Source organism: Podarcis vaucheri, assembly GCF_965113315.1.
Source record: "Podarcis vaucheri genome assembly, contig: SUPER_10_unloc_1, whole genome shotgun sequence".
NCBI classification, from domain to species: Eukaryota; Metazoa; Chordata; class Lepidosauria; order Squamata; family Lacertidae; genus Podarcis; species Podarcis vaucheri.
Window position 1 is genome coordinate 479,521 of NW_028118809.1, and position 26,244 is coordinate 505,764.

At 45.2% G+C, this 26,244-nt stretch overlaps 1 protein-coding gene and 1 long non-coding RNA gene across 2 annotated transcripts in view; one reads left to right on the forward strand and one right to left on the reverse strand.

Annotated features, from left to right (window-relative positions):
* Positions 1-1,586: 1,586 nt before the first annotated feature.
* ALG12 (ALG12 alpha-1,6-mannosyltransferase) lies at positions 1,587-25,994 on the reverse strand. The gene is made up of 10 exons (XM_082242472.1): positions 25,942-25,994; positions 21,626-21,807; positions 18,787-18,919; positions 17,728-17,901; positions 16,594-16,788; positions 15,725-15,828; positions 13,324-13,547; positions 12,480-12,649; positions 9,605-9,680; positions 1,587-2,419 (listed from the first exon to the last, which is right to left on the reverse strand). Exons 2-10 carry the CDS (start codon positions 21,785-21,787, stop codon positions 2,182-2,184), a joined length of 1,476 nt encoding a protein of 491 aa, XP_082098598.1. The 5' UTR covers positions 21,788-21,807; positions 25,942-25,994; the 3' UTR covers positions 1,587-2,181.
* LOC309542620 overlaps positions 24,732-26,244 on the forward strand; it is a 301,099-nt gene continuing 299,586 nt past the window's right edge. The window contains exon 1 of the long non-coding RNA XR_014224324.1: positions 24,732-24,795. This is a non-coding gene — a long non-coding RNA (uncharacterized lncRNA). The remainder of the gene's footprint in view (positions 24,796-26,244) is intronic.

The window sequence follows — 26,244 nt, forward strand, 5'->3', positions numbered from 1 at the left end:
TGCTGTATTGTGGTCACACTGAAAATGTGCTGCAATCGCTAATCTGCCTCGGTTGAAAATTCCCACTGTATTTCTCTACCACTTGAAAAGCACCACATTTTTTAAAATTAAAACAAGCAAGGAAATGTTGGCTTTATTAAAAGGTGGCTTCGCCGCAACGACGGATTAATGAGGCTTTGCATTTCGCAGCCGGAATTCCCAAAATGAGCTGCGATGATTAAAACATGCACAAAAAAATTACCCCCAGCTTAGTTGGGGGTAGCATGGTGTCAATAACACCAAGATTGCAGGTTCGATCTCTGTATTGGGTCAGACCAGATGATCCTCAGGGTCCCTTCCAACTCTTATGATTTGATGCTTCTATTAAATGTGGTATGGTATTTTACTCCTAATTTACGTTTGGATAGCTCTCATTAGCACCTTGAAGGTGTTAGCTTGATTTTTTTCCTTTTTTGAGGGGGTCGTCCATTGTGATATATTAATTAAACTATTGGCTGCTTACAAAAAGACTAGGGAGCTAGTTCAGAAATGTTACCGGTAACAGGATACAGGGAATGTTAAAACTCCTGTATTTGGGCCCAGCACATATGGCTGTTGTGTTTGAATTGTGCCTTTGCACCTTCAGTAGATACAAGCATCAATCAGAGTCGCATCACCATAGCTGTCAACTTACAGATTTGAAAATAAGGGACCAGCAGCCTTGAAAATAAGGGACTAGCAGCCAAAATAAGGGATTTTAGTCAACCAGTTAAAAGGGACCAGGTAATTTTGGAGAGCAGCGCCGGTTTTTAGCCCTTCGTTTCCAGAGGTTGCTGCTCAAGACACCAGCCGATGAAACACTGCAATTAAATAACTACAAGCAGCAACCACTTTTCGTGCAAAACGAAGTCCAAGCTACAAAGATGCTGCTGCGGTTCTGTATCTTTTCTCTCATGCTCCATCTGCAGCTCTCGGTTCCATCAGGCGGGGCGGGAGGAAGGAGGGGGGAATAGCGCCTGAAGTAAACCTGCAGATCAGACCATCTATGCTAGTCTACCACTACAAATCTATGGGAGAAGCGCTTGCGGTCCTTCCCTTGTAGCTCTTGGAACACCTGCCCGTGCCTCCTCCTCTCCCTCCTCTCTCTGAACTGCTTTCTCTATGGTTGCCCTCGCTCTCCTCTCAAGGCTCCTCAGCAATTCATAGGCCATGCCAGGCTGCCCATCTCATCCGGGTCCTTCAGCGGCACAGCCGCAGTACGGCCTAGCAGGAGCGGCGACAATGGGCAGAGGGGAGGCCCCAGGCAGAGACGCTCAGTTCGGCGGCTGCGAGGAGGATGGAGGCGGAAGGGCCCGAGTCTCCCACCAGTCCTGGCGGGGAGGGGCTCCCGGGGGCTGAGGCTGGTGAGAGGAGGCTGGAGGAGGGCGGGCCGGGCAGCCAAGCAACACACTTGGAGCCTCCCTCCTCCCTGGCCGGCAGGGAGGGAGGGAGAGGAGCTGCTTCCTTTGAAACCCGGGAAATTTAAGGGACATCTAATAAGGGACAGCAGCGGGACATGGCGCTGGGATAAGGGAATGTCCCTCCAAATAAGGGACGCTTGACAGCTATGCACATCACAGATTTTATTATACAAGCTTTGGCCTCTGCATGTTGGATTTCTTGCATGCAGAGGCTATTCAAATGTGACACCTAGACGTGTCCCCCCAGAAAAACAGGCACTATGGGCAATCCTGCTTTCCCACACCGTGTAGCCAATCCAATTGTCGGAGCAAGCCCAGAACAAATTTAAATTTTAGATGCCATAGTCCCTAACAACAAAGGTTTTTACCTAGCAATTGGTTGCAGAAGGTGGGGGACGGACACACGCAGTTTTTTACCTTTAACATTTAGGTAAACACAGGAGAAATAACATAAGAACACGACACATCTGTCAGATGTTTCAAAGTGTGCATTACATCTTTGTGGGACACACAAAATCCATCTGCACGATTTTTTATTTTTGTATCAGGTTTTAGTTGCGTGGAAATACATATAGAATGTGCCATATATATTGACATATAAATGCACGTCTATGCAATCCTCTCGCAAGAAAGGGGAGCAGGGGGGAAGGTTTCTCTCAATCTTCCACAGCCACTGCGTTCCAGTTTGCAACTGGCGCAACAGCACTTCTCTGACAAACGTACGTGGCGCTTGTTTGCAAAATTACGTCCTGGCCGACGTGGGAAACTTTTCCAACAATACCAATTTAGATTTCAAGTTCAAAGAAACAGGAGGTAGCGCAGTAAAATTCAATCTGATCCCACTGGTCCCATGTATGTGCGCCAGCACTCTGTGAGTCTTCTCGTAATGTGACAAGTGAACAGGGTTCATCTCCATAAGTATATGTGTGTAAGAAAACATGAGTGGGTCACCTGGCTTGAGGTCCTCCCGTTTGTCATACCTGTTAAGGAAACAAGCAATAAGAAACTGCTATTAGTTTGTTTTCTTTTCTTTTCAAAAGTAAGATCATTGCTCCAGTCTTGAAATAAGCAAGGCATAGTAGTGGGAACATCATCATCATCATCATCATCATCATTATTATTATTATTATTACAGTGGTACCTCAGGTTACATACGCTTCAGGTTACATACGCTTCAGGTTACAGACTCCGCTAACCCAGAAATAGTACCTCGGGTTAGGAACTTTGCTTCAGGATGAGGACAGAAATCGTGCTCCGGTGCCGCCACAGCAGCAGGAGGCCCCATTAGCTAAAGTGGTACCTCAGGTTAAGAACAGTTTCAGGTTAAGAAGAGACCTTGGGAACAAATTAAGTACTTAGCCCAAGGTACCACTGTATTATTTTATATTTATTTACATTTTAAACATTCTTTTTTAATTGTAATTTTATTTTAATGAAGTAATAAAAAGGTAAAGGGACCCCTGACCATTAGGTCCAGTCGTGGCCGACTCTGGGGTTGTGGCGCTCATCTCGCTTTATTGTACAGCTTCCGGGTTATGGGGCCAGCATGACTAAGCCACTACTGGCGAACCAGAGCAGCGCACGGAAACGCCGTTTACCTTCCCACTGGAGCGGTACCTATTTATCTACTTGCACTTTGACGTGCTTTCGAACTGCTAGGTTGGCAGGAGCTGGAACCGAGCAACGGGAGCTCACCCCGTCACGGGGATTCGAACTGCTGACCTTCTGATCAGCAAGTCCTAGGCTCTGTGGTTTAACCCACAGCGCCACCAGTGTCCCAAAGAAGTAATAATCATAAGTAAATAAGAATTAAGAAAATGCACCCCACCACCGAGACCATTCCATTGTAACTCCCCAACCTCCCAAAATTTCAACAACTTTTGCGATGGTTTTTTCCCCTTTCCGTTTTAACAGTAGGCATTGTACAAACACCCTCCATATCTCCTCAGAATCATTTCTCCTGCATGTTCCCCGTCTTACCTTAATGGCACACGTTAATTTATCATCAATTGTTATATCCCACACCTTTTTATGCCATTCTTCCATTTTATATTCTGCTTGCCCCTTCCACTTCCTAGCTATCATAATTCGTGCAGCTGTCAATAAATTTGTGAGCAAGTCCTTCATAGGAAGTTAGAAGAAAGACACTCTTTCCCACTTCCTCTTCCAGCTCTATGTGCTTTTCAAAGCTCAGGTTAATTCTACTGGATCCGACCTCCACGGCCCATGGCACTCACTCAAAAAACCTGCAGGCACAAAAAAGGTTGCTGACCCAGGGTAACAACTATTCCTGCACTATACCCAACTTTAGTAAAGGTAAAGGGACCCCTGACCATTAGGTTGGCAGGAGCAGGGACCGAGAAATGGGAACTCACCCCGTCAAACTTTTGATTGGCAAGCCCTATGCTCTGTGGTTTAACCCACAGCGCTACCCGCGTCCCCTATACCCAACTTTAAAACCCAACAATAAAAATTGTGCGTGCCACACAGCTTGTGACGCTGGACTCGTAATTCACATCAGTCTCTGCTGTCATGGTGAGGAATAATAATGCTAGGCAACAACATCAGGAGGGCAGCGTTCAAAATTTGCCAGGCGCATTTTGCACCTGGATATTGGCCTCTTGCAACCAAGTGAAGATGCCCAGGCACCAGGATGGCACATGACGTCTCCACCATCTGGAGGTTCCTGCCTGGGGGATCCTTGGATCTTGCCTGTTTTCGGCACTGGGTCCCATAGAATTCTACCCATATTTCATCTGCACCATCAGAATGAAGCAGCCCTGGTGGTAGGAGTCCTCAACTTCCACCTCCCTGAGATGCTCCAGAAGGACTCTATGGTCCACAGTACCAACAGCTGCCAAGAGATCCAACTGAACGAGTAGAGTGGTTCTCCTTCCTGAGAAATGTCCTCCACCCAAGGCAGTTTGAGTGCCATGACCAGGCCTGAAACCAGGCCGGAATGGATCCCAGTAATCGGTTTCCTCCAAGCATGCATGAAGAAAACCAATGGGTGATGCCAAGAGTGGCAGGGAGTGCAGTTAATAATGCGCATGAGTGTCTTGTGATGTCTGGGCTGGCGGATCTGGGCTGGTTTTGCCAGCCTCTGCTCCTCGGCCTGCAAAGGCTCATGAGTTGCTTCTAGAGCTTTCACAACGCTCTGCGGAATTTAAGCGGGGGAAATGGTTGAGACTGTTCCAGCGTGGAAGGATTTGGGTTGTGGTGGGGCTCCAGAGCCACATTTTCTCTCTTTCGCTCTCTCTTGCATATAACTTTTATTAAATTTTCTGTTTTACTCATTTTTACATCCTTAAAATATAAATGACTTCCTTTCTTCTCTTTCCACGGTTCATTTTGCATATCATAAATCCTTGCATATTTTACAGAAACTATACCATTCAGCATTCCATTATAACATCCATCAAAACTTATTAACATTTTTCCCCCAATTCATTATAGATCATTTACCCTTTTACAAGTCCACCAAATATGAAAGAACATTCTCTCCACCTCTTTGCATCTCCAACACCTATCTGATTCAGTCTTTATACATCTTAGCAAGCCTGTTGTTGTTGTTTAGTCCTTTAGTCGTGTCCAACTCTTTGTGACCCCATGGACCAGAGCACGCCAGGCACTCCTGTCTTCCACTGCCTCCCACAGTTTGGTCAAACTCATGCAGGTAGCTTCGAGAACACTGTCCAACCATCTCGTCCTCTGTCGTCCCCTTCTCCTTGTGCCCTCCATCTTTCCCAGCATCAGTGTCTTTTCCAGGGAGTCTTCTCTTCTCATGAGGTGGCCAAAGTATTGGAGTCTCAGCTTCATGATCTGTCCTTCCAGTGAGCACTCAGGACTCATTTCTTTAAGAATGGATACGTTTGATCTTCTTGCAGTCCATGGGACTCTCAAGAGTCTCTTCCAGCACCGTAATTCAAAAGCATCAATTCTTCCTTAGCAAGCCTACTTGGAGTTAAATACCCTCTGTAAATCATTTTCAAGTAGTTCTCCTTCAAAGAATAACAGCATGTTATTCGAGAGCCACATTCTCATAAGGACAACCTTCACACGCACAACTCCCCATCCTTTTCCGGGCAAGAGAGAGGCATCATCGTTCAAGGTCACATTCCAGTCCCTCAAAAATGACTACAGAAAGGGGCAGAGCACAGTCTGAGAGACAGAGTAGCCTAGGCAGTTTGCCCAGGAGAAGATAGGTCTGCGAACCACATTCAACTCCTGGGCCATAAATAGAACAGTGTGGAATGAAACAAGGAAGGTTATCTATGATGTTCTAGGGAGCAAGGAAGATTTTTTTTAAAAAATGCCAAATTTGGGCAATTTTTTTTTAACTAGGCTGTTTTGCCTATCCCATTGCCCTACTGTTTTGTAAGTGAATAGCACAGATACTTATTTGCATTTCATTTCATTTAAAAGAATAAAGGATCGCGGCAGCTGTTGCAGAAAGGAGAGGTGCAGACACTGAAATCTGTCACTATCTACCCTGAAGAGTATCTAGCATAGATGTCACGAATACAGTGGTACCTCGGGTTACATACGCTTCAGGTTACAGACTCCGCTAACCCAGAAACAGTACCTCAGGTTAAGAACTTTGCTTCAGGATGAGAACAGAAATCATGCTCCGGCGGCGGCGCAGCAGCAGCGGGAGGCCCCATTAGCTAAAGTGGTGCTTCAGGTTAAGAACAGTTTCAGGTTAAGAACGGACCTCCAGAACAAATTAAGTTCTTAACCCAAGGTACCACCTGTACCCAAATCAATTGTGTAGGACAAAGTGGGCAAAGGTCGGAATGGCACACTGAAACACGACTGGAATGGGCTGCCAACCAGGAGAGGAAGGTGCTAAACCACGGCAAGCCTGTGATAGGGGGCATCAAGCCTTTTCTGTGGGGTTAAAGCAGCAACAGGGCACAGCTGCCCAACTTGTGGCGATGGCAGAATGCCCGTGTGCATCGACTAAATGCAGCCCTGCCCACTATTCCGATTGCAAAAAGCTGCACGTCTTATTCACCTCCCCAAATCCTAAACAGCATGTACTTCCCTTTGCTATTAACAATGCCCCAGAGAGAGGCATTAAAATTGATATAAGTTTCTTTGGGGATGCTTCAGGCGATTTAGCCGCATTTTCCAGACAAAATGGAGAACATGATGTGCACATAAAATACTGGTCCAGTAAACATCTCATTAAGTCTACCTCATTTGCAAACTGTGTCTACGGCCAAGATGTAAAGAGCGTTTGATGTCTTTATTCTTTTAAAAAAATTAAAAACTGGAACCTGCCTTTAATGCTAAATCAGACTTGAGGTTTGTGAATAACAAATAGAACCGCATCCCTTCCATCAGTCTCGGTCTATCCCAAAGCATCTGAGATTAGGACAATGATTTCAAGTTCAGCAGATGCTATTCCTACGCAGTATTGAGCCCTGCCTTATTTTAGACACAATGCCTTATGGTCAATGGAGGCCACTACTTTATACACGCCAAACTTGGAGTCTAAACCACTGAGCCTCTTGGGCTTGTCGATCAGAAGGTTGGAGGTTCGAATCCCTGTGGCAGGGTGAGCTCCTGTTGCTCTGTCCCAGCTCCTGCCAACCTAGCAGTTCGAAAGCGCACCAGTGAAAGTAGATAAATAGGTGCCGCTGCAGCGGGAAGGTAAACGGCGTTTCCATGCGCTCTGGTTTCCGTCATGGTGTTCCATTGCGCCAGAAGCGGTTTAGTCATGCTGGCCACATGACCTGGAAAGCTGGACTTAACTGTCCACCCCCCCCACCATTTCATCTTCACAATAACCCAGTGAGGTGATAAAAGGAAAAGGACCCCTGGATGGTTAAGTCCAGTCAAAGGCAACTATAGGGTTGCGGTGCTCAGCTCACTTTCAGGCCAAGGGAGCCGGCGTTTGTCCACAGACAGCTTTCCAGGTCATGTGGCCAGCAGCACTAAACTGCTTCTGATGCAACAGGACACTGTGATGGAAGCCAGAGCGCACAGAAGCACCATTTACCTTCCCGCTGCAGCGGAACCTATTTATCTACTTGCGCTGGTGTGCTTTCGAACTGCTAGGTTGGCAGGAGCTGGGACAGAGCAATGGGAGCTCACCCCATCGTGGGGATTCAAACCGCCGACCTTCTGATCGGCAAGCCCAAGAGGCTCAGTGATTTAGACCACAGTGCCACCCGCGTCCCAGGTTAGGCTAAGAGAGGGCGACTGGCCTAAGGTCACCTAGAGAGCTTCAATGTCTGATTGGGGATTTGAACCCTGCTCTCCCAAGGTCCTAGTCCGACGCTCTAACCGTTACGCCACCCTGGCTCTTCTCACGAACTGCACAGAAGGCGACGCAAACTTCTGTAGCAGACCACTACGGCTCTTCCTTGCTAGCAATGGGCGACAAATTGTTCTGATTGTTCCCTTACTTTTTCACCCTCGTGCATCAGCTCTGCAACACTTGCTTGGCTTCCTCTGGCATTGTGGAAGGGTAGGCTGCACACCAGTGGCGTAGCGTGGGGGATGCAGGGGGGGCCGGCCGCACCGGGCGCAACATCTGGGGGTTAGGGGGCGCAAATCCACGGGTTAGGGGCCGCAAATTACTTGCCTTGCCCCGGGTGCTGACAACCCATGCTACGCCACTGCTGCACACAGACACCTGGGGAGCTAAGGGAATAGCCAGGCTGGCTGGCTCCAGTTAATCGCACCCATTAATGTCTTCAGCCCTGTGTTAGCAACGCAGCCTTTCTGAACTACAGGATCTGCAGCCCAAAATATCTAAGAGGCACCAGATTGGCCCAGGTCCGGCAGAAAAGAACAACAACAGGGCAGTCTGCTCCTCAGAATAATCTCCCTCCATCCCTAAGTATGAAGAACAAGTCTTGTGCAAAACAGTGCAGACTTTTTTGTTTGAGGAACCTGGCCCGTCACTGGGCTGATGCTCCCGCCCTCATAAATTGGGTTGCAGTTGCCAGCTGCACGTAATCTAAGCTAGCTGCTAATTGAAACAGTAAGTATGGGATGCTTGCAGGAGAAAACCAAACATCTGGCTGGCTCCTCGAGTAATACTTTGCCCCCGGCTACTGAAGAAGCTGTCATTAAGGCGCAAGCTCTGCCAAACACTATTATTCAGCCCCGTCCTTTCATCCTGGTTTTGCCCAGATGATAGAGAGCATGCCTTGCGTTAGCATGTCTGTCAAGCTGATGCGCCGTCAGTCACCGGAGGAAGACAATCAGCCGCCAGCCATTTTTCTTGAGGCAGATTTTTGAGGCATGGTGATGAAAAGGCAGCTCAGGTGGCCTATATGAGTCACTGAGTTTATATAGGTGCTCAGAGCTGAAACATGGGCTCCTGCCAAAGGGCCGAGGCTTCTCACACACATCTTAATCGCGCTGACATCCATTTAACTGAATTTAGGCAGTTCTGAAGGCAAAGCGCTCCCCAGTTTGGGAAAAAGATTTGCCTAGATTTCCATTAATGGGAAGTGGGAAGATTCCTTTGTGAACTCTGGCGATATAGTAAGGCCACAACTTTACTCAATCTGCAGATTGCATCAAAAGCCAAAACTGCATCTAGAATAGAATCCTAGTTCTTATTCATATTAAGAAGAATAAGAAATCAAGAGAACATTTTCATATTATTTTTTCTATGAAAGAACGGAAACGGTTTATTGAATATTTACCGATAAATTATAAACAGATAAAAACATTAGCAGGATTATGGTAATAACCTGCAGTTTTATAAGAGTATATATTTAAAGAAGATGAATAAATGAGTAAATTCAGTTAATTTGGATATACAGAAGGTACGATAAACAAATTTAAGGAAGTGCAGAAAGAGGCAGAAGGAAATCTTGAAATGTCAAAATGGCTGTAAAATTAGTGAAATGTATAAACTTGAAAAGCATAAATAAATAAATAAATTGTTTAATATTAATGATAAAATAATAGAATCCTAGAATTGTAGGGTTGGAAGGGACCCCAGGGGTCATCTAGTCCAACCCCCTGCAATGCGGGAATATCAGTTGTCGTGCAACACTTTATCTAAATTATACAATTCAGAATTTGAACAAATGGTATTAATAATTGTATTATAAATTGGTATAGTTATAATGAGGCTATTACTGGACTGTAATGGAAAACTAATAAAAAATATTATTATATTTAAAAAATCTTACTTCCAATGCGAATTCACTTCTAAAAACCGAGACACTCCGGTCTGCGCTGCAGCTGCATCAATATGGACGGAAACATCTGAGGAGAGAACAAAACAGTGCTTCTAAATAAACAGGAGCTCAAGACAGAAACGCTTGAAGGGAAGGAGTAAAACTTAGTCAACACTGGGGTAGGGAGAATTTACATGCTTTTTAGTACAACCCCGTGTGTTGTCCGCCAGCTGGAACCTGGTGTAAAATAATGGACATATACTTGGAATGACACTGGCTCCCAGTACGTTTCCGAGCACAATTCAAAGTGTTGGTGTTGACCTTTAAAGCCCTAAATGGCCTTGGCCCAGTATACCTGAAGGAGCATCTCCTCCCCCATCGTTCAGCCCGGACACTGAGGTCCAGCTCCGAGGGCTTTCTGGCGGTTCCCTCACTGCGAGAAGTGAGGTTACAGGGAACCAGGCAGAGGGCCTTCTCGGTAGTGGCACCCGCCCTGTGGAACGCCCTCCCAGCATATGTCAATGAGAAAAACAACTACCAGACTTTTAGAAGACATCTGAAGGCAGCCCTGTTTAGGGAAGCTTTTAATGTTTAATGGACATCTGTATTTTAATAGTTTGTTGAAAGCCGCCCAGAGTGGATGGGCGGGGTATAAAATTATTATTATTATTATTATTATTATTATTATTATTATTATTATTAAAGAACATGGTACCTCTGATCACAAGCCCAGCAAAATAATTACTATCCAGTACCAGAATCGAGCTCAGAGTCCCTCCCTGCAGAAATCCATTTCCGATTTCCTCTCTCCTCCAAGCTTTCTTTATTTCGTCAACCTATTTTATGTTATTTTGTGGGGGGGGGGACTTTATTGTCACCGCTGCTGTTAAGCTGGCGGTGACCACCGTGCTGCCCCCCCCCCAAATGTTGTTGGACCCTAACTCCCATCATCTCTAACCATTGGCTGTGCTGTCTGGGACAGATGGACCAGCGATATCTAGAGAGCACCACATCAAATGAACAACTGAGAGCCAGGATTTTTTGCTGACCTGCTACAAAGATCTGCCCCTCAATCTACCTGCCGCCCAGGGAATTTAAACCAGTGAATTCACCCTTCCCTCAGCCACTGGCCACATTTTAAGCATACATTTTAAGCACTATGATGTCATCCCCCTCACTGTGATGTCATTCCCCTCCCAGAGCTGCGGTCCTCACAAGTTCCTAGTGAAGAGGGACTTTTTAAAACCATTTTTGGGAACCGTAGCTCCGGGAGGGCAACAGTGGTCTCCTAACAGCTCTCGGCACCTTTAACAAACGACAGCTCCCAGAATTCTTTGGGGGAAGCTGTGACCTCAAAGTGGTATCTGGGCCTGGGCAATGCATCGATGCAACCAAGGGCCGGTTTGAGGACCAGAGTGCGATGGCGTCTTTGCCCGGCGGTGTATCGCAGGTGAAATTGCTGCCATTCCCAAGTCAGGAGAGGTGCCGCCGTTCACCCACGATATGCCACCAGACTTAAGCACCATCATGCTCTGCTCTTCAAACTGAGAGAAGAAGAATAATAATCAGAAGAGGAGGAGGAGTTTGGATTTGATATCCCGCTTTATCACTACCCGAAGGAGTCTCAAAGCGGCTAACATTCTCCTTTCCCTTCCTCCCCCATAACAAACACTCTGTGAGGTGAGTGGGGCTGAGAAACTTCAAAGAAGTGTGACTGGCCCAAGGTCACCCAGCAGCTGTATGTGGAGGAGCGGAGACGCGAACCCGGTTCACCAGATTACGAGACTACCACTCTTAACCACTACACCACACTGGCCGCAAGGTGCCAGAGTCGACGGAGCTCGTTTTTCCCTCGGTGTGCCAGGTGTTGGAACGGACTCACTCTGATGTGTGCAGAGGAACAGGCCACCTCAGGCCGGGCCCCATGAGGCACTGGGGTGACTTTGCTGTCACTCCCGCTGAGGGATCAGAGGTTGTCTCACTGCATTGTGTCAGGCTTCGGGGAATCAGCTTCCTCCCCTATGGCCGATCAAACGAAAGGGAATTCTAACCAGTTAGCTTCTTTAATAAACACAAGGAAGGACAAAAGAAAGCGTCTAACCAGAATGGCGGTGCTCCCAATTAAGGTCATGCCCCGCTCCGTCCCAATTAATGTACGTCACTCCTACCTCTTGTAATCTGAGCTTGGAGCCTCTGTGTTTTCTTTTGTGACGCTTTCTGAGCTCTTCGGGACTTTGGGGAAGGGGAGTGGGTGTTGCCCAGAGACTGTGAATCTGTTAACTCTCTCTCTCCTACTGTTTCTTCTGCTAGCTCTTCCCCATCCAGTATTTCCCAGCTTCTGCCTTCTGAACTATGCCCCTCTGCAAACCACTCTTCCAATTCCAATAAGCCACCCAGAGTGGTTGGGGAAACCGAGCCAGATGGGCAGAGTATAAATAATAAAATTATTATTATTATTATTATTATTATTATTATTATTATTATTATTATACTGTCCTCCTGCTCCTGAGAAGATTCAGGATCAGGATTAGGAGGAGGGGACTTTCCTCAACACGGTCCCTGACACATTGCCTTGCAGAACCAGACCCGACACAGCTCGTTTCTCCATCAGCTTTTCAACATCACGATGTATCACCGTATCACAACATTTGGCTGGCGATACATTGCAGTGTTGAAAACCTGGTGCCGCCCATCAGTGGCACTGCAGTGTTTTGGACGTATGCGGTGAACATAGGATGGTCGCTTCTCCATTCCGAGCTGCCTCCTCAAAGCAGCTTCCCGAAGCCGAGCGACGCATCTACAAATGCATAAACAATGCCCCCCACGGACTGTCACGGGACCCGAGCCCAAAAGTCTCTTCCTTAGGTTTCATCTCGGCTTCACGCACCTGCCGTTGGAGACACTAACTGGTGGAGTTTCTGCATGGCGACTCCTCCAGGATAATTGAAGTGGGAAACATACAGCGATACTCCCGAGTAGACAGCATTAGCTAGAAGGTGTACTGCAACAAAGAGAGATGCCAACTTATACAACCAAGACTTCTTGTAGTTGTTTAGACTGCAAAGGAGAAAAGGAGGCGAGACTTAGCGACTGATCTTGTCTTTGCGTATTATATCCAACTCAAACACAGTCGTAACTTGGAAGTCGAACGCCTTGGCTCCCAAACAAATGATTGAAATCCAGAAGTGAGTATTCTGGTTTGCGAACGTTCTTTGGAACTCGGACATCTGACGGGGCTTCCAATTGGCTGCAGGACCTTCCTGCAGCCAATCAGAAGCCAGGCATTGGTTTCCGAATGTTTTGGAAGTCAAACGGACTTTCGGAATGGATTCCGTTCGACTTCCAAGGTATGACTGTACAGGGTGAAAAAACCCACATTAGGGGTGCTGATCTTGTCTTCCTGTAATATATCCAACTCAAATACTGGGGGGATGGGGACGACACATACGTTGGGGTGGCTGATCTTGTCTTCCTGTAATATATCCAACTCAAATACAGGGGAAAAAACCCACACGTTGTGGTGGCTCAGTGAGTAAATAGAGAGAGAGTGGATATGAATGGCTTCTAGGCCAACATAAATCCACACAATTTTCTTCCTTCAGGTCAGTTTTACCTTGTTAGGTGAGCCTTGATGGAAGGAGGCAACTCAAAGTGATTCTAAAACTGGCAAGTAATGCATTACCAATAAAACAAAGGTCGAAAGGATTAAAAAAATTAAAATCTTAACTTACATTCGTGAGCAGCCTTTGGCAGCCACAATATTGAAGATTGGGAAAGTGTATATAATGAACCGCAGTTCTTTGTGTGGGAGAAAAGAATACAGAAAAATAAAGCCAAGTGTGGGTAGAAGTAATATTCGAGTCCTCCTCTCTCCTGCACCTAGAGGTATGAATAGGATACTGCAACCCAGGGCACGAGGCATGGCTGAATAAAAATACCACAGGAAAGGAGAAGTCTACAAAAAGAGAGTTAAGGATTTTAATTTTCTTTTAAACTGCCTTTTGGAATGTTCCCAGTGAAGAAGCATGCTACGTACTCAAAGGCCCTGAATAAAGACAAAGGTTCTATTTTAGTGGAATACAGAAACACAACGTACAGTGGTACCTCGGGTTACATACACTTCAGGTTACATACACTTCCGGTTACAGACTCTGCTAACCCAGAAATAGTGCTTCAGGTTAAGAACTTTGCTTCAGGCTGAGAACAGAAATCGTGCTCCGGCGGCGCGGCAGCAGCAGGGGGCCCCATTAGCTAAAGTGGTGCTTCAGGTTAAGAACAGTTTCAGGTTAAGTACGGAGCTCTGGAACGAATTAAATACTTAACTCGAGGTACCACTGTCTTTACATGGGCCTTCCAAAGGAGACACGTGTGTTTGAGAGAAGGAGCATGTGGATAAATGCACATACCAACTACAATGGTGACTTGGTTCTCAAACACCGAAAACCTGGAAGTAAGTGTTCCGGTTTTGGAACGTTTTTCGGAAGCTGAACGTCCAATGCAGCTGTTGGCTATTGTTTCCGCGGCGCCTGCACCAATCAGAAGCTGCACCTTGGTTTTCAAACATTTCGGAAGTCAAACGGACTTCCGGAACGGATTAAGTCTGGTGCTTTTGTTTTTGCTAGTTATTTTGCGTTTTTGTGGCTTTTTCGGTTCATTTGTTTTTGTGACTGTGTGGAATCCCAGTTCAGCAGCTGATTGATTTATTGATTGATTGATTGATTGAGTGGTTGCAGAAATGAATAAAAGCTGACTATCATCAGTGCAGGTAAGAAAAGAAATTAAATTTAATTTTTATCATCTACAATACTGCCTTATTTATTTTATAGTGCAGTATAATGATTATTGCTTTCATTTTATGGATCAATGGTCTCGTTGGATAGTAAAAGTCATGTTAAATTGCTGTTTTAGGGGTTGTTATTAACAGTCTGGAACGGATTAATCCATTTTGTATTACTTTCTATGGGAAAGTGCACCTTGGAACGGACGTCTGGAATGGACTGAGTTTGAGAACCAAAGTACAGCTTTGTGAAAGGGCAAAGTTTACATAGAATCGTAAAGGGACTCCAGGGGTCATCTAGTCCAACCCCCTACAACGCAGGGATCTTTTGCCCAACATGGGCCTCGAAACTCACAATTGAAAGTCTCAATCAGTCAAGCCAAATAGATAAAATAAGAGGATATGATGTTACGTAAAGCGTGTTCTCCTTCATGGAGAGCACGTGTTGCAGTGGGGGCCGCCAGGACACTCCAAAGTTGTGGGGCGGGCTAATTGACCGTTGGCCACTGATGCGATTGGGCTTCCCTTGTTGTTGGGAAGAAGTTAATGTTGCCATTTGTTGATTGACAGCCAGAAATGCTAAAACTATTTGCAGGAGGCTAGGGTTTCCTCTTTTCACCCGTACATCGGATTACCCATCCCCCCCCCCTATATTTAGGGTTGTTCGCTTTGACCTTGCTATGCCTGTCATGGGGTTGTCTGCTCTTGGAGCAGGGGCCCGGTAGGAATTTTGTCCATCTGGCTGATTGGCTGGGGCCATTTGGTTTTTGCCTACTGCGTAGCAAATCGTCACAACTTGTAAGGTTGCGGTTAGGCATTGGTTTATGGTTTGGTTGGTTGAGGGGCATGGATTGGCTGTGCCTGCCCCTCTAATGCTGCTGCTGCAAGGGATTCCGTTAAAGGAATCAGGGGCTAACTATTGCTTGTCCACCCTGTCAAGGGGGCTTGGGCCATTGCAAGAGCTCCTGGTTGCATTTGGTGAGTGCTGAGGGCAGGTTCCCTGCTCCGTCGCTAGCCCCAAGTGTATTCCCCTTTTCTGACTTTCACAGGCGTGCGGAACGTCAGACTGTCCCCCACGGTGGGGGCAGCTAGTCGCAATCAATGCCTAAGCAACCACTCACTTGTTTGTATTTTTATAAAGTTGTGGCCAAAATTATGCCAAAAACCTTAAACAAAAATTTCGTGTGATGTGTGAGTTATTGGGGTGGCCCTGGGGACCTCGACACGCAATGTGATTATATGTAAAACCAATAAAAATCAGAGAGAGAGAGAAACTCACAGGGCATCAGCTGGGACGATCATGCCAGCTCAGAATATCTAACTTCACTGATGCTGTACCACACATTAAAGGATACTCCCCAGTTGGAACTTTTATTTAAAACGGTGTTATACCAAAGCACTTTCCCCTCAGGCCACAGAAGCTGCCTCCACAACATAGAATCCAAGGCTACGGTGAGGCCTAAAAGAAAGCAAAATGCCAAAGTAAAAAGTGAAACGGAAAACACTTTTTCTTTTCTTTTTTTTAGCTTGAAGCAATGAATTTGTTTCCCAGATAAGACATAAAACACAATCTGAATTACAGTTGAATAAAAACCTTCACTCTGGGTTGAAGTCACAAGCAGGATTTGAAATATAAGCAGCAGATTATTGAAAGAATTAATGATATCAGGACTTAGATAATAAGTTTTAAAACAGCTAATAAAAAGTAGTAAAAATAAACATCAGGAAAGGTGGGGTGGGAAGTCTAGAAGACGTTATGTATGTATAAAAAAAATGATGGTAAGTGATTTGAAATATCTTTGGAGACTATACTGTATATATAAAAATAAAATAGCTATTTGATGCTAGGTGTTTAAGACTTAGTTTTTACAAAGGGGTTATTTCTTCACAAGTCCAAAGGTGCATTTTAATTGTTAAATATTTCTAGGTCATCGTTGCTTTTTAGCTTCAACCTTTCAATGCAAACAATTCTCCCAAGGCAGTTTCCTTTATCATTATAAAGCAACAACACAATTGCAGTAAAATACTTCAGAACAGTAATTAGAAAGATCTCCGAGTCCAGCCAAGCAATCCGTAAAATTAATGAAGCCATTTCGGAACGCTGTTCAAAACCAGAAATAAAAATAGCTACTAATAACCCACAGCCAACCTCTGGTTCTTCACAGAAACGCATCGACGCTAAAAGCAATCTGAAAGAAAAATGGGTCTTCAAGAAAAGACTTACCTAGCCAGAGAGCCCCTGCAGGAACGCTATAGGAAAGCATTTTCACAAAGGAGAGCCTTTTATTAAATAGGGTTATCAGAAGCATAAGACCCAGGAATATGCAGAGCTCAGATCTGAAGACAATAATGGCCAGCGCCGAGAAACAGATGAACGAGCGGTGCTTTTGCTGAATCCAGGACATGACTGCCAGTAGAACTGGTGGACAAAGAAACAAAAGAATCTGTCAAAGTGTGACCAGATTTGGGGTTCCGTTTTAAAAATAAGAACATAATTTTCATTAAATTTTCTGTTTTACAATTTAAAACATTGATTTAAACAACTTTAAAATATCAATTTCTTCCCTGTCCATGGTTAATTTTGCATAATAATAATAATAATAATAATAATAATAATAATAATAATAATAATTTATTATTTATACCCCGCCCATCTGGCTAGGCTTCCCCAGCCACTCTGGGCGGCTTCGCAAAAAATATTAAAATACTGTAATACATCAAACATTAAAAGCTTCCCTAAACAGGGCTGCCTTCAGATGTCTTCTAAAAGTCTGGTAGGTGTTGTTCTCTTTGACATCTGGTGGGAGGGTGTTCCACAGGGAAGGCGCCACTCCCAAGAAGGCCCTCTGCCTGGTTTCCTGTAGCTTTGCTTCTCGCAATGAGGGAACCGCCAGAAGGCCCTCGGCACTGGACCTCAGTGTCCGGGCAGAATGATGCCCCCCCCCCCAATCTAGGTGCGTCCTATGGACCGGTGCGTCCAATAGTGCGAAAAATACGGTAGATCACAGTCTCTTGGAAGTTGGACGTGCCTGAACTAGACCATTCAGTATTCCATTATTCCATTCATCAAAACTTATTTACACCATTGAATTTATCTTAATGCTGCCCACCTTTTCAAGTGTACACCATTCCCCCCCCCATATATTCAATAAACATTTTCCAATCTTCTCTAAACGTACGCTCTTCTTGTTCTCTTATTCTATATGTTAGGTCCGCAAGCTGTGCATATTCCATCAGTTTAAGTTGCTATTCTTCTTTGGTTGGGATCTCGTTCGTTTTCCATTCTGGATTACCGGTAACTACTGATCAAGCGGCAAGTTATTTCAGCCTAAAGGCAACGGCGGGTAAAACTGCTTACCGACGGGTAGTGCAAACACGTTGGGGAGCGTTCGAGTGCAGTAGAACATCAGGTGGAACTGCGTCGCAGTTATGAGACAGAACATCGTGGAGACGGTCGGACCAAACTGCTTTCTCACTTCCTTGTGCAATCGCCACAAGGCATAAATCACACACAGCCCCAGGCTTCCTCGGACTTGCATGGAAATAAAACAGGGTGGGGAGGGAGGGCAAACGTTATCTGTAGTAGAAATGGAAGAATCGACTGCTGCGTCACAAGATTACTCTGGCAATCTAACTGCATTAGAGATTGTAGCAGAGGTGAGGTACCTGTGGCCCTCCACAAGTTTTTGTTTTACTATTTTTACTATTAATAATAATAATAATAATTTATTGACAAGTTTCAATTATTTTCAGAGTTTCCAGTTATAAAGAAATAAAGTGATCCAAAGAAAAAGAAAAGAGAAAAAAATAAAAAGGCACAAAAATGTGCAAAGGGGGGGGGAAACATTATATGAATATATACAAAAAATACCCTTACCCCTAAATAGAAATTTGATAATATTATCCCAGTACTTGTGTAAATATTAATAGCCTATTGTATTTTGCATAACTCATTCAATGTTTCCAGTTATAAAGAAATAAAGAGGTACAAAAAACAGAAAATAGAGAAAAATAAAAAGGCACAAAAATGTGCAAAGGGGGGAAAACATTATATAAATATATACGAAAAATACCCTAACCCTTAAATATGAATTTTATATTATTCTAATACTTATGTAAATATGAATAGCCTACTGCATTTTGTGTAACACATTCCAAATATTGTCATATTTACCCCAGTCTGCATCTGTAAGCAGCCCGTTCACAAGTTGCAAGTGTTCTCATATTGTCAAGCCACTTATTGTTGTTGAACTACAATTCCCAGCAGCTCCAGTAAGTATGGCCAATGCTAAGGGATAATGGGAGTTGTAGTCCAGGATCACGGTTTCCTCATCCACAGTTTACAGACTATTACAGAGTCCCCCCCGCCCCAATTCCTGAAAAGGGCCTTTCTTGACTTGAGCAACAGATCTCATACCTATCAGCTGGGAGTAAAACTTGGACATTTGCAGCAGTGACAGCACACAGGCGGCTGGGCTGGAAAGGAGCGCGACAAACAATGGGCCAAGGAATGTCCTCGGGACGACGCCAGGAAATTCGTGATGATCATACTGTTGTTGAAAAACAAAGAGGCTATAGAAAGGTAGGCGACAAATGTTGCAAATAACAAATACGGTGGTACCTCTGGTTGCGTACGGGATCCGTTCTGGAGGCCCGTTCGCAACATGAGCAGAACGCAACCCGTATCTGCTCGTGCTCGGGTTGCTATTCACCCCTTCAGCGCATGATGTCATTTTGCGCGTCTGCACATGCGACGAAACCCAGAAGTACCGGTAACCCTTTCCGGTACTTCCGGGTCGTCGCGGGACACAACCTGAAAAAGCGTATCATGAAGCAAACGCAACACGAGGTATGACTGTATATGACCGACAAAATAGAAGGCGCAAATATTCTATGGCAATGGCAGCTCTAAATTCGGTGGGTCTGCATAAACAGGGATGCGCTCTCCAAAGTATTTGCTCCAGAGTAGCCCTGCTGGTATTTGTGGCGGTAATTAAAAAGACGAGTAGTCTAATCCTGAAGCAGCAATTCGCCTAATACAGTACACTTCCCCACGAGATCCCTCTGGAAGGATTACTATACTTTTCAGTGTATAAGACTACATAACACCGGTACTGAAAGATCTATATTGGTTCCCAGTACGTTTCCGAGCACAATTCAAAGTGTTGGTGCTGACCTTTGAAGCCCTAAATGGCCTCGGTCCGGTATATCTGAAGGAGCGTCTCCACCTCCATCGTTCTGCCCAGACACTGAGGTCCAGCTCCGAAGGTCTTCTGGGGGTTCCCTCACTGATTTATTGTTTTGTTCGTAGCTCGTATAGGAGATTTTGGTTTTTTTAATGTTTGATGCTATGTTTTGTTTTTCTGTATGTTTGTAAACTGCCCAGAGTGTCTGGGGAAGCCCAGCACAATGGGCAGGATATAAATTTAAAAGTTATTGTTGTTGTTGTTGTCGTTATCTGTACCTTGTACTCAGCACATAACCTGGAAACTGCAATTAATCCAGAATGCGGCAGCTAGACTGGGAGTGGCTGCCAGGACCATATAACACCGGTCCTGAGAGATCTGCATTGGCTCCCAGTACATTTCTGAGCACAATTCAAAGTGTTGGTGCTGACCTTTAAAGCCCTAAACGGCCTCGGCCCAGTATACCTGAAGGAGCGCATCCACCCCCATCGTTCAGCCTGGACACTGAGGTCCAGCTCCGAGGGCCTTCTGGCAGTTCTCTCACTGCAAGATGTGAGGTTACAGGGAACCAGGCAAAGGGCCTTCTCGGTAGTGGCACCCGCCCTGTGGAATGCCCTCACACCAGATGTCAAAGAGAACAACAACTACCAGACTTTTAGAAGACATCTGAAGGCAGCCCTGTTTAGGGAAGCTTTTAATGTTTAACAGACCACTGTATTTTAATATTTTGTTGTAAGCCACCCAGAGTGGCTGGGGAAACCCAACCAGATGGGCGGGGTAATAATAATAATAATAATAATAATAATAATAATAATAATAATAATAATTGTGGCGGTCTTATACATGGGGAGTGGATAGGATGGACGTTTGATTGGTTGATGCCACGGCTATCAGTGGCTATTGTGCGTTTTATGGGTTGCTGCGTCAATGGGTGGCGTTGATTGGCTGATGCTGCAGCAACAGGGTAGGCGATTTGCAGCTTCTGCTTGTGAGGGGACAGATGGGAGTCGGATTTAGCAACGCATGTGAGTGAGCAATTTTCAGCATTCCCCCCCATAAAAGCCCAACAACTTTTGGACAATCCTTCCTTTAAAAAAAAGGCTCAGCAATTTTGTGCCATCTCCCCCATTTACATAAATTTTAGTCCCCCCAAATAGGGGGCGCCTTATACATGGGAGCATCTTATAGACGGGAAAATACGGTAACTAAAATATTGGTGAGGCACCCTTGCCCTCCTGCTGTTGCTAGACTCCAATTCCTATCTATACATATGTGGGGATCAGACTTGTACTGAATTCAATCCAAATATTTTAGCTTAGCAGATGTGGAACGGCCTTTACTTCTTCATCTGCGCAGGGAATAATGAACTGATAAAACATTTTCCTCACTTAAGATAAAGGGACCCCTGACCATTAGGTCCAGTCGTGGCCGACTCTGGGGTTGCGGCGCTCATCTCGCTTTATTGGCTGAGGGAGCTGGCGTACAGCTTCCGGGTCATGTGGCCAGCATGACTAAGCCGCTTCTGGCGAACCAGAGCAGCACACGGAAACGCCGTTTACCTTCCCACCAGAGTGCTACCTATTTATCTACTTGCACTTTGACATGCTTTCGAACTGCTAGGTTGGCAGGAGCTGGGACCGAGCAACAGGAGCTCACCCCGTCGCGGGGATTCGAACCGCCGACCTTCTGATCAGCAAGTCCTAGGCTCTGTGGTTTAACCCACAGCTACACCCGCGTCCTTTCCTTTCTAGAGGGGCATAAATACGGCTTCTTTTTTCATCCATGCCTCTGAACATGGGATGAGAATTAAGTGCTTAATCTCAAATCTCACCCCAAGAGAAAAAACATAATTGTGCTCCTTTTTCGACTCCTTCAAGCAATGGGGTGTTTGTTTCCATTCTACAACGTTCCTCGAAACCCAGAGGCTAAAAAAGGGAAGTGATAAAATCTCTGCTTGGTTGCGTGAAGTCCGCCCTTTTGTCCCATGAACCTAGCAACTCAGCAGGACATCAATCGTAAGCGGAGGAAGGTTTCAGAAGAAGGACTCTCCCAAAGGATCATCCCGTTCACCTTGTCGAAGTCCAGTTTGTGCCAAAGGATGTCGTGGATGGCCTGAAGATTGAAGCTCTCTTCCACTTTTGCAAACGGGCAGACTGCTAGGTGCACGAAGGCCACGGCGATGATCAACAGCAACAGAAGCTGCTGTCCTCCCGAAGATCTCTTCTCAGCCATGCCGGATACAAAACATCCACCTGCGCATGATTATAGTGTGAGATCGAAAGTGAAAAGACATGAAAACGATGTACAGTGATACCTCGGGTTATATACGCTTCAGGTTACAGACTCCGCTAACCCAGAAATAGTGTTTCAGGTTAAGCACTTTGCTTAACCTCCATGCTCCGGCGGCGTGGCAGTAGCAGGAGGCCCCATTAGCTAAACTGGTGCTTCAGGTTAAGAAAAGTTTCAGGTTAAGTATGGACCTCCGGAACAAATTAAGTACTTAACCTGAGGTACCTCTGTACCGGTGGTATTTGGCTCCTAGTAAGTTAGCAAATATTACTGCAGATGGTGACAGCAGTCACAAAATTAAAAGATGCCTGTTTTTCGAAGAAAAGCAATGACAAACCTAGACAGCATCTTAAAAAGCAGAGACATCACCTTGCCAACAAAGGTTTGTATAGTGAAAGCTATGGTTTTCCCAGTAGTGATGCATGGAAGTGAGAGCTGGACCAGTAAGAAGGCTGATTGCCGAAGAATTCATGCTTTTGAATTATGGTGCTGGAGGAGACTCTTGAGAGTCCCATGGACTGCAAGAAGATCAAATCTCTCCATTCTGAAGGAAATCAGACCTGAGTGCTCACTGGAAGGACAGATTGTGAAGCTGAGGCTCCAATACTTTGGCCACCTCATGAGAAGAGAAGACTCCCTGGAAAAGACCCTGATGTTGGGAAAGATGGAGGGCACAAGGAGAAGGGGACGACAGAGGACGAGATGGTTGGACAGTGTTCTCAAAGCTACCAGCATGAGTTTGCCCAAACTGCGGGAGGCAGTGGAAGACAGGAGTGCCTGGCGTGCTCTGGTCCATGGGGTCACGAAGAGTCGGACATGACTCAATGACTAAACAACAACAGGAAGTTAGCAAAAATGTATAAGACAGGTACAAATACCTGAGGGAAATGTAAAGAAAAAGAAGGCACCTTCTACCATATGTGGTGGTCGTATAAGGTAATAAAAGCATTCTGGGAAATGATGTATAATGAATTAAAAAAATGTTTGAAATAAGCTTTATTTTTTAAAAAACCCAGAAGCTTTTTTATTAGGAATTATAGGTACCGACATCACAAAGGAAGAGAAAAGCCTTCTTATGTATGCAATAACAGCTGCGCGGATGCTGCCAGCCCAGAGATGGAAAGAAGATACAGTCCCAACCAGAGAGGAATAGCAAACCAAGCTGTTAGACAACGCTGAAAGAGCAAAACTGACTGGAAAGCTCAGGAACCAAGAAAGAATGAGGAAAAACTGTCATTTATTTAGGAGACCACTGTAAGCAGATGAAAACATTAGCAGGATTCTAATAACAATTGTAATGTAACAAACACTATGGACAATATGGAGAGGTATAAAATATGGATTATGAAATAATGTGCAGTTGAAAAGGTTGACAATAGGACCCCTGGAGGGGATGGGGGGGGAAGTCTAGAGATTCAGAGAAATCTCTACATATGGATATGTATTTGGTATGGTTATAACTCTACTCTTGTAAAATCAAATAAAAATTATTTCAAAAAAAGGGAAAGTTCAAAGACAAATCAGCATCTCTCCGCAGAGCCAAACACCGTAGGCACAGAGAATAACATGATGGGTACCAAGCTGTTCTAAACCAGCACAGCTTCACATTGCAAGCATGTTGAGCTCAGCCATTTCTGTTCCCTCTCTAGTTATCTGGATAGAAGGTACTGTTATGAGTTTGTGGGTGCTAGACCCCCATAATGCCTGGGTCCAGTAGGTGTTGTAATTCGATTGTGGAAAACGTTACACTATAAGCCAGGTCAGGTGCCTTGTGGTTTGTTCGTGTGTTTTTTGAATAAATTTCATTAAAGAAAAAAGCCAGAACTTACGTCCAATATCCTCTCCTCCCCACAAACTAAAACATTAATCTACGTATCTTATCAAAGGAAAAAAGAAAAGAGCATGAAAGAAGAAAAAGAAAGGGTAGAGAGAAGAGAATAGTAATAAGAAATAAGAAATAAGTGGTACTTCTACTTGGAACACAGCACAAAGCCAAAGAATTTCACAGTGCTTTTGCCACACGTGCTATTAGAACAAATATACCCAAAACCAAAATTGACCCCTTGCTCAACACAAATTTTCCATAACAAGCAACACAGAAGATGCTTTGTTCACACGGAGTATTTCACCATGAGTTAATTCCCCCTTTATTTTTATCTTTTGAAGGATCATTAATTCAGCCAAAGTTTTTGTTGTTGTTGTTGTTGTTCTCAAACAGCAGCAGATAAAAGGGGGTTGGAATATGAAATACAGGCGGAGGTTCTCTTAACACGGCACACGGCCTTGTCAAACAGCCATCTTAAAAACAAAGCCAGGAAAAATCAATGTGCATCGATTTTTACTGGAGTGTTTTGTTGATTGCCTTGTTTTGCTTTTTTGCCCCTACTAAGTCCTAATGGTCCAACGCCAGGGTAAATCAATAAAGGGGAGAACCACTCTGGAGGAAGGGGGGTTGGTGTTTTGCAGCTCAAATCCAATCATTATTGGTTTCTATTGATTTATTGGTTTGTTTGTAGTTCGTATAGGAGTTGTTGTTTTTTTAATGTTTGATGCTATGTTTTGTTTTTCTGTATGTTTGTAAACTGGCAAGAGTGTCTGAGGAAGCCCAACAAAATGGGCAGGATATAAATTTAAAAGTTATTATTGTTGTTGTTGCTATCTGTACCTTGTACTCAGCACATAACCTGGAAACTGCAATTAATCCAGAATGCGGCAGCTAGACTGGTGGCTGGGAGTGGCTGCCAGGACCATATAACACCGGTCCTGAGAGATCTGCATTGGCTCCCAGTACGTTTCCGAGCACAATTCAAAGTGTTGGTGTTGACCTTTAAAGCCCCAAATGGCCTCGGCCCAGTATACCTGAAGGAGTGCATCCACCCCCATCGTTCAGCCCGGACACTGATGTCCAGCTCCGAGGGCCTTCTGGCGGTTCCCTCACTGCAAGAAGTGAGGTTACAGGGAACCAGGCAGAGGGCCTTCTTGATGGTGGTGCCCGCCCTGTGGAACGCCCTCCCATCAGATGTCAAGGAAATCAAGGAAATAAGCAGCTACAGTGGTACCTCGGGTTACGTAAGCTTCAGGTTACAGACTCAGCTAACTAAGAAATATTACCTCGGGTTAAGAACTTTGTTTCAGGATGCGAACAGAAATCGTGCTCCAGCGGCGCAGCAGCAGCAGGAGGCCCCATTAGCTAAAGTGGTGCTTCAGGTTAAGAACAGTTTCAGGTTAAGAATGGACCTCCTGAACGAATTAAGTACTTAACCCGAGGTACCACTGTATCCTATTTTTAAAAGACATCTGAAGGCAGCCCTGTTTAGGGAAGTTTTTAATATTTAACGCTATTTTGTTTTTAACACTCGATTGGGAGCTGCCCAGAGTGGCTGGGGAAACTCAGCCAGATGGGCGGGGTATAAATCATAAATTAATATTAATATTAACCTTGAGCAAACTAACTGCATCCATTATTACAAACAGCTGGAAAAGCAGCATTAGAGGCACTATAGGATATCTGCCTCATGTATACAAGATAGAGGGCATTTAACGTGTTTGTACCTTCGTTGTGCATAATACCTGCTCCCTGTCCCCCAACTTGGCTACATCCATATTGCCTTTCTTGCAGGGGCATTTATGGGACAGGAATGCGACTTTCTTGCCTCCCTGGCGAAGCACGCATTGTTATGTTGCAAACATGCCACCACACTCTGGATTGAGGCGGGCGATCCTTGAAACCCAGAGGGCATCTTTAGATTGCAACTTGCACCGTTGCGACAAATCAACGACGCCCTCCGCAGAATCCGATTTATTGTTATTTATGGCATTTGTAGACCCAGATGTCGCAGAATAAAATCAAAATACAAAACCACAAAACACATAATCGAAATGGAAGTAACAGCCCAATTTGCCAGGCACCCCCCTTAAAAAAAACACACCAAATTTTAAAAGGGCATCGGATATTTGATCCGACTCTTCTCCCGGTTTATTTCCGCTTCTGCTCTCCATTCCTCCCTCCTTCCCTTCGAGATCAAGCCTGCCAAGCCCATCCGACGGAAGGATGAGGAATCCTGCCCGATCCGGACTAAGGAGGAAACTGGACTTACCCGCAAGGCACCCACGTGGCCACTCTAGGCAAAGCCAGCCCGCGGAGCACGTGATGCGCGATTCAGGGGCGGGGCCGGACGCGTCAGCTGACCGAAGCGCCTGCGGAAGTAAGGGCGCCGAGGTAGCATCCCGGCCATCTTAGGGACTGGCAAAAAGCACAGGGCTTAAATGCAGGGTGCATTTAAGAGCTTGAATGGAGCAAGTCGGAAGAGGGAACCTGGTGATCATCTAGTCCAACCCCGTGCAATGCAAGAAGAGGCATCTGTCCCATAGGGGGGTAGAAGATGCAACCTTGGTAGGGT

Coding starts and splice junctions, on each gene's coding strand:
- ALG12 (XM_082242472.1), bottom strand. CDS start 21,787: ATGGCTGAGAAGAGATCTTCGGGAGGACAGCAGCTTCTGTTGCTGTTG. Junction 13,548..15,724: donor ATAAAAGTTCCAACTGGGGA/GTATCCTTTAAT, acceptor CTCTTTTTGTAG/ACTTCTCCTTTCCTGTGGTA. Junction 12,650..13,323: donor GCCAAAGGCTGCTCACGAAT/GTAAGTTAAGAT, acceptor TCTCCTTTGCAG/TCTAAACAACTACAAGAAGT.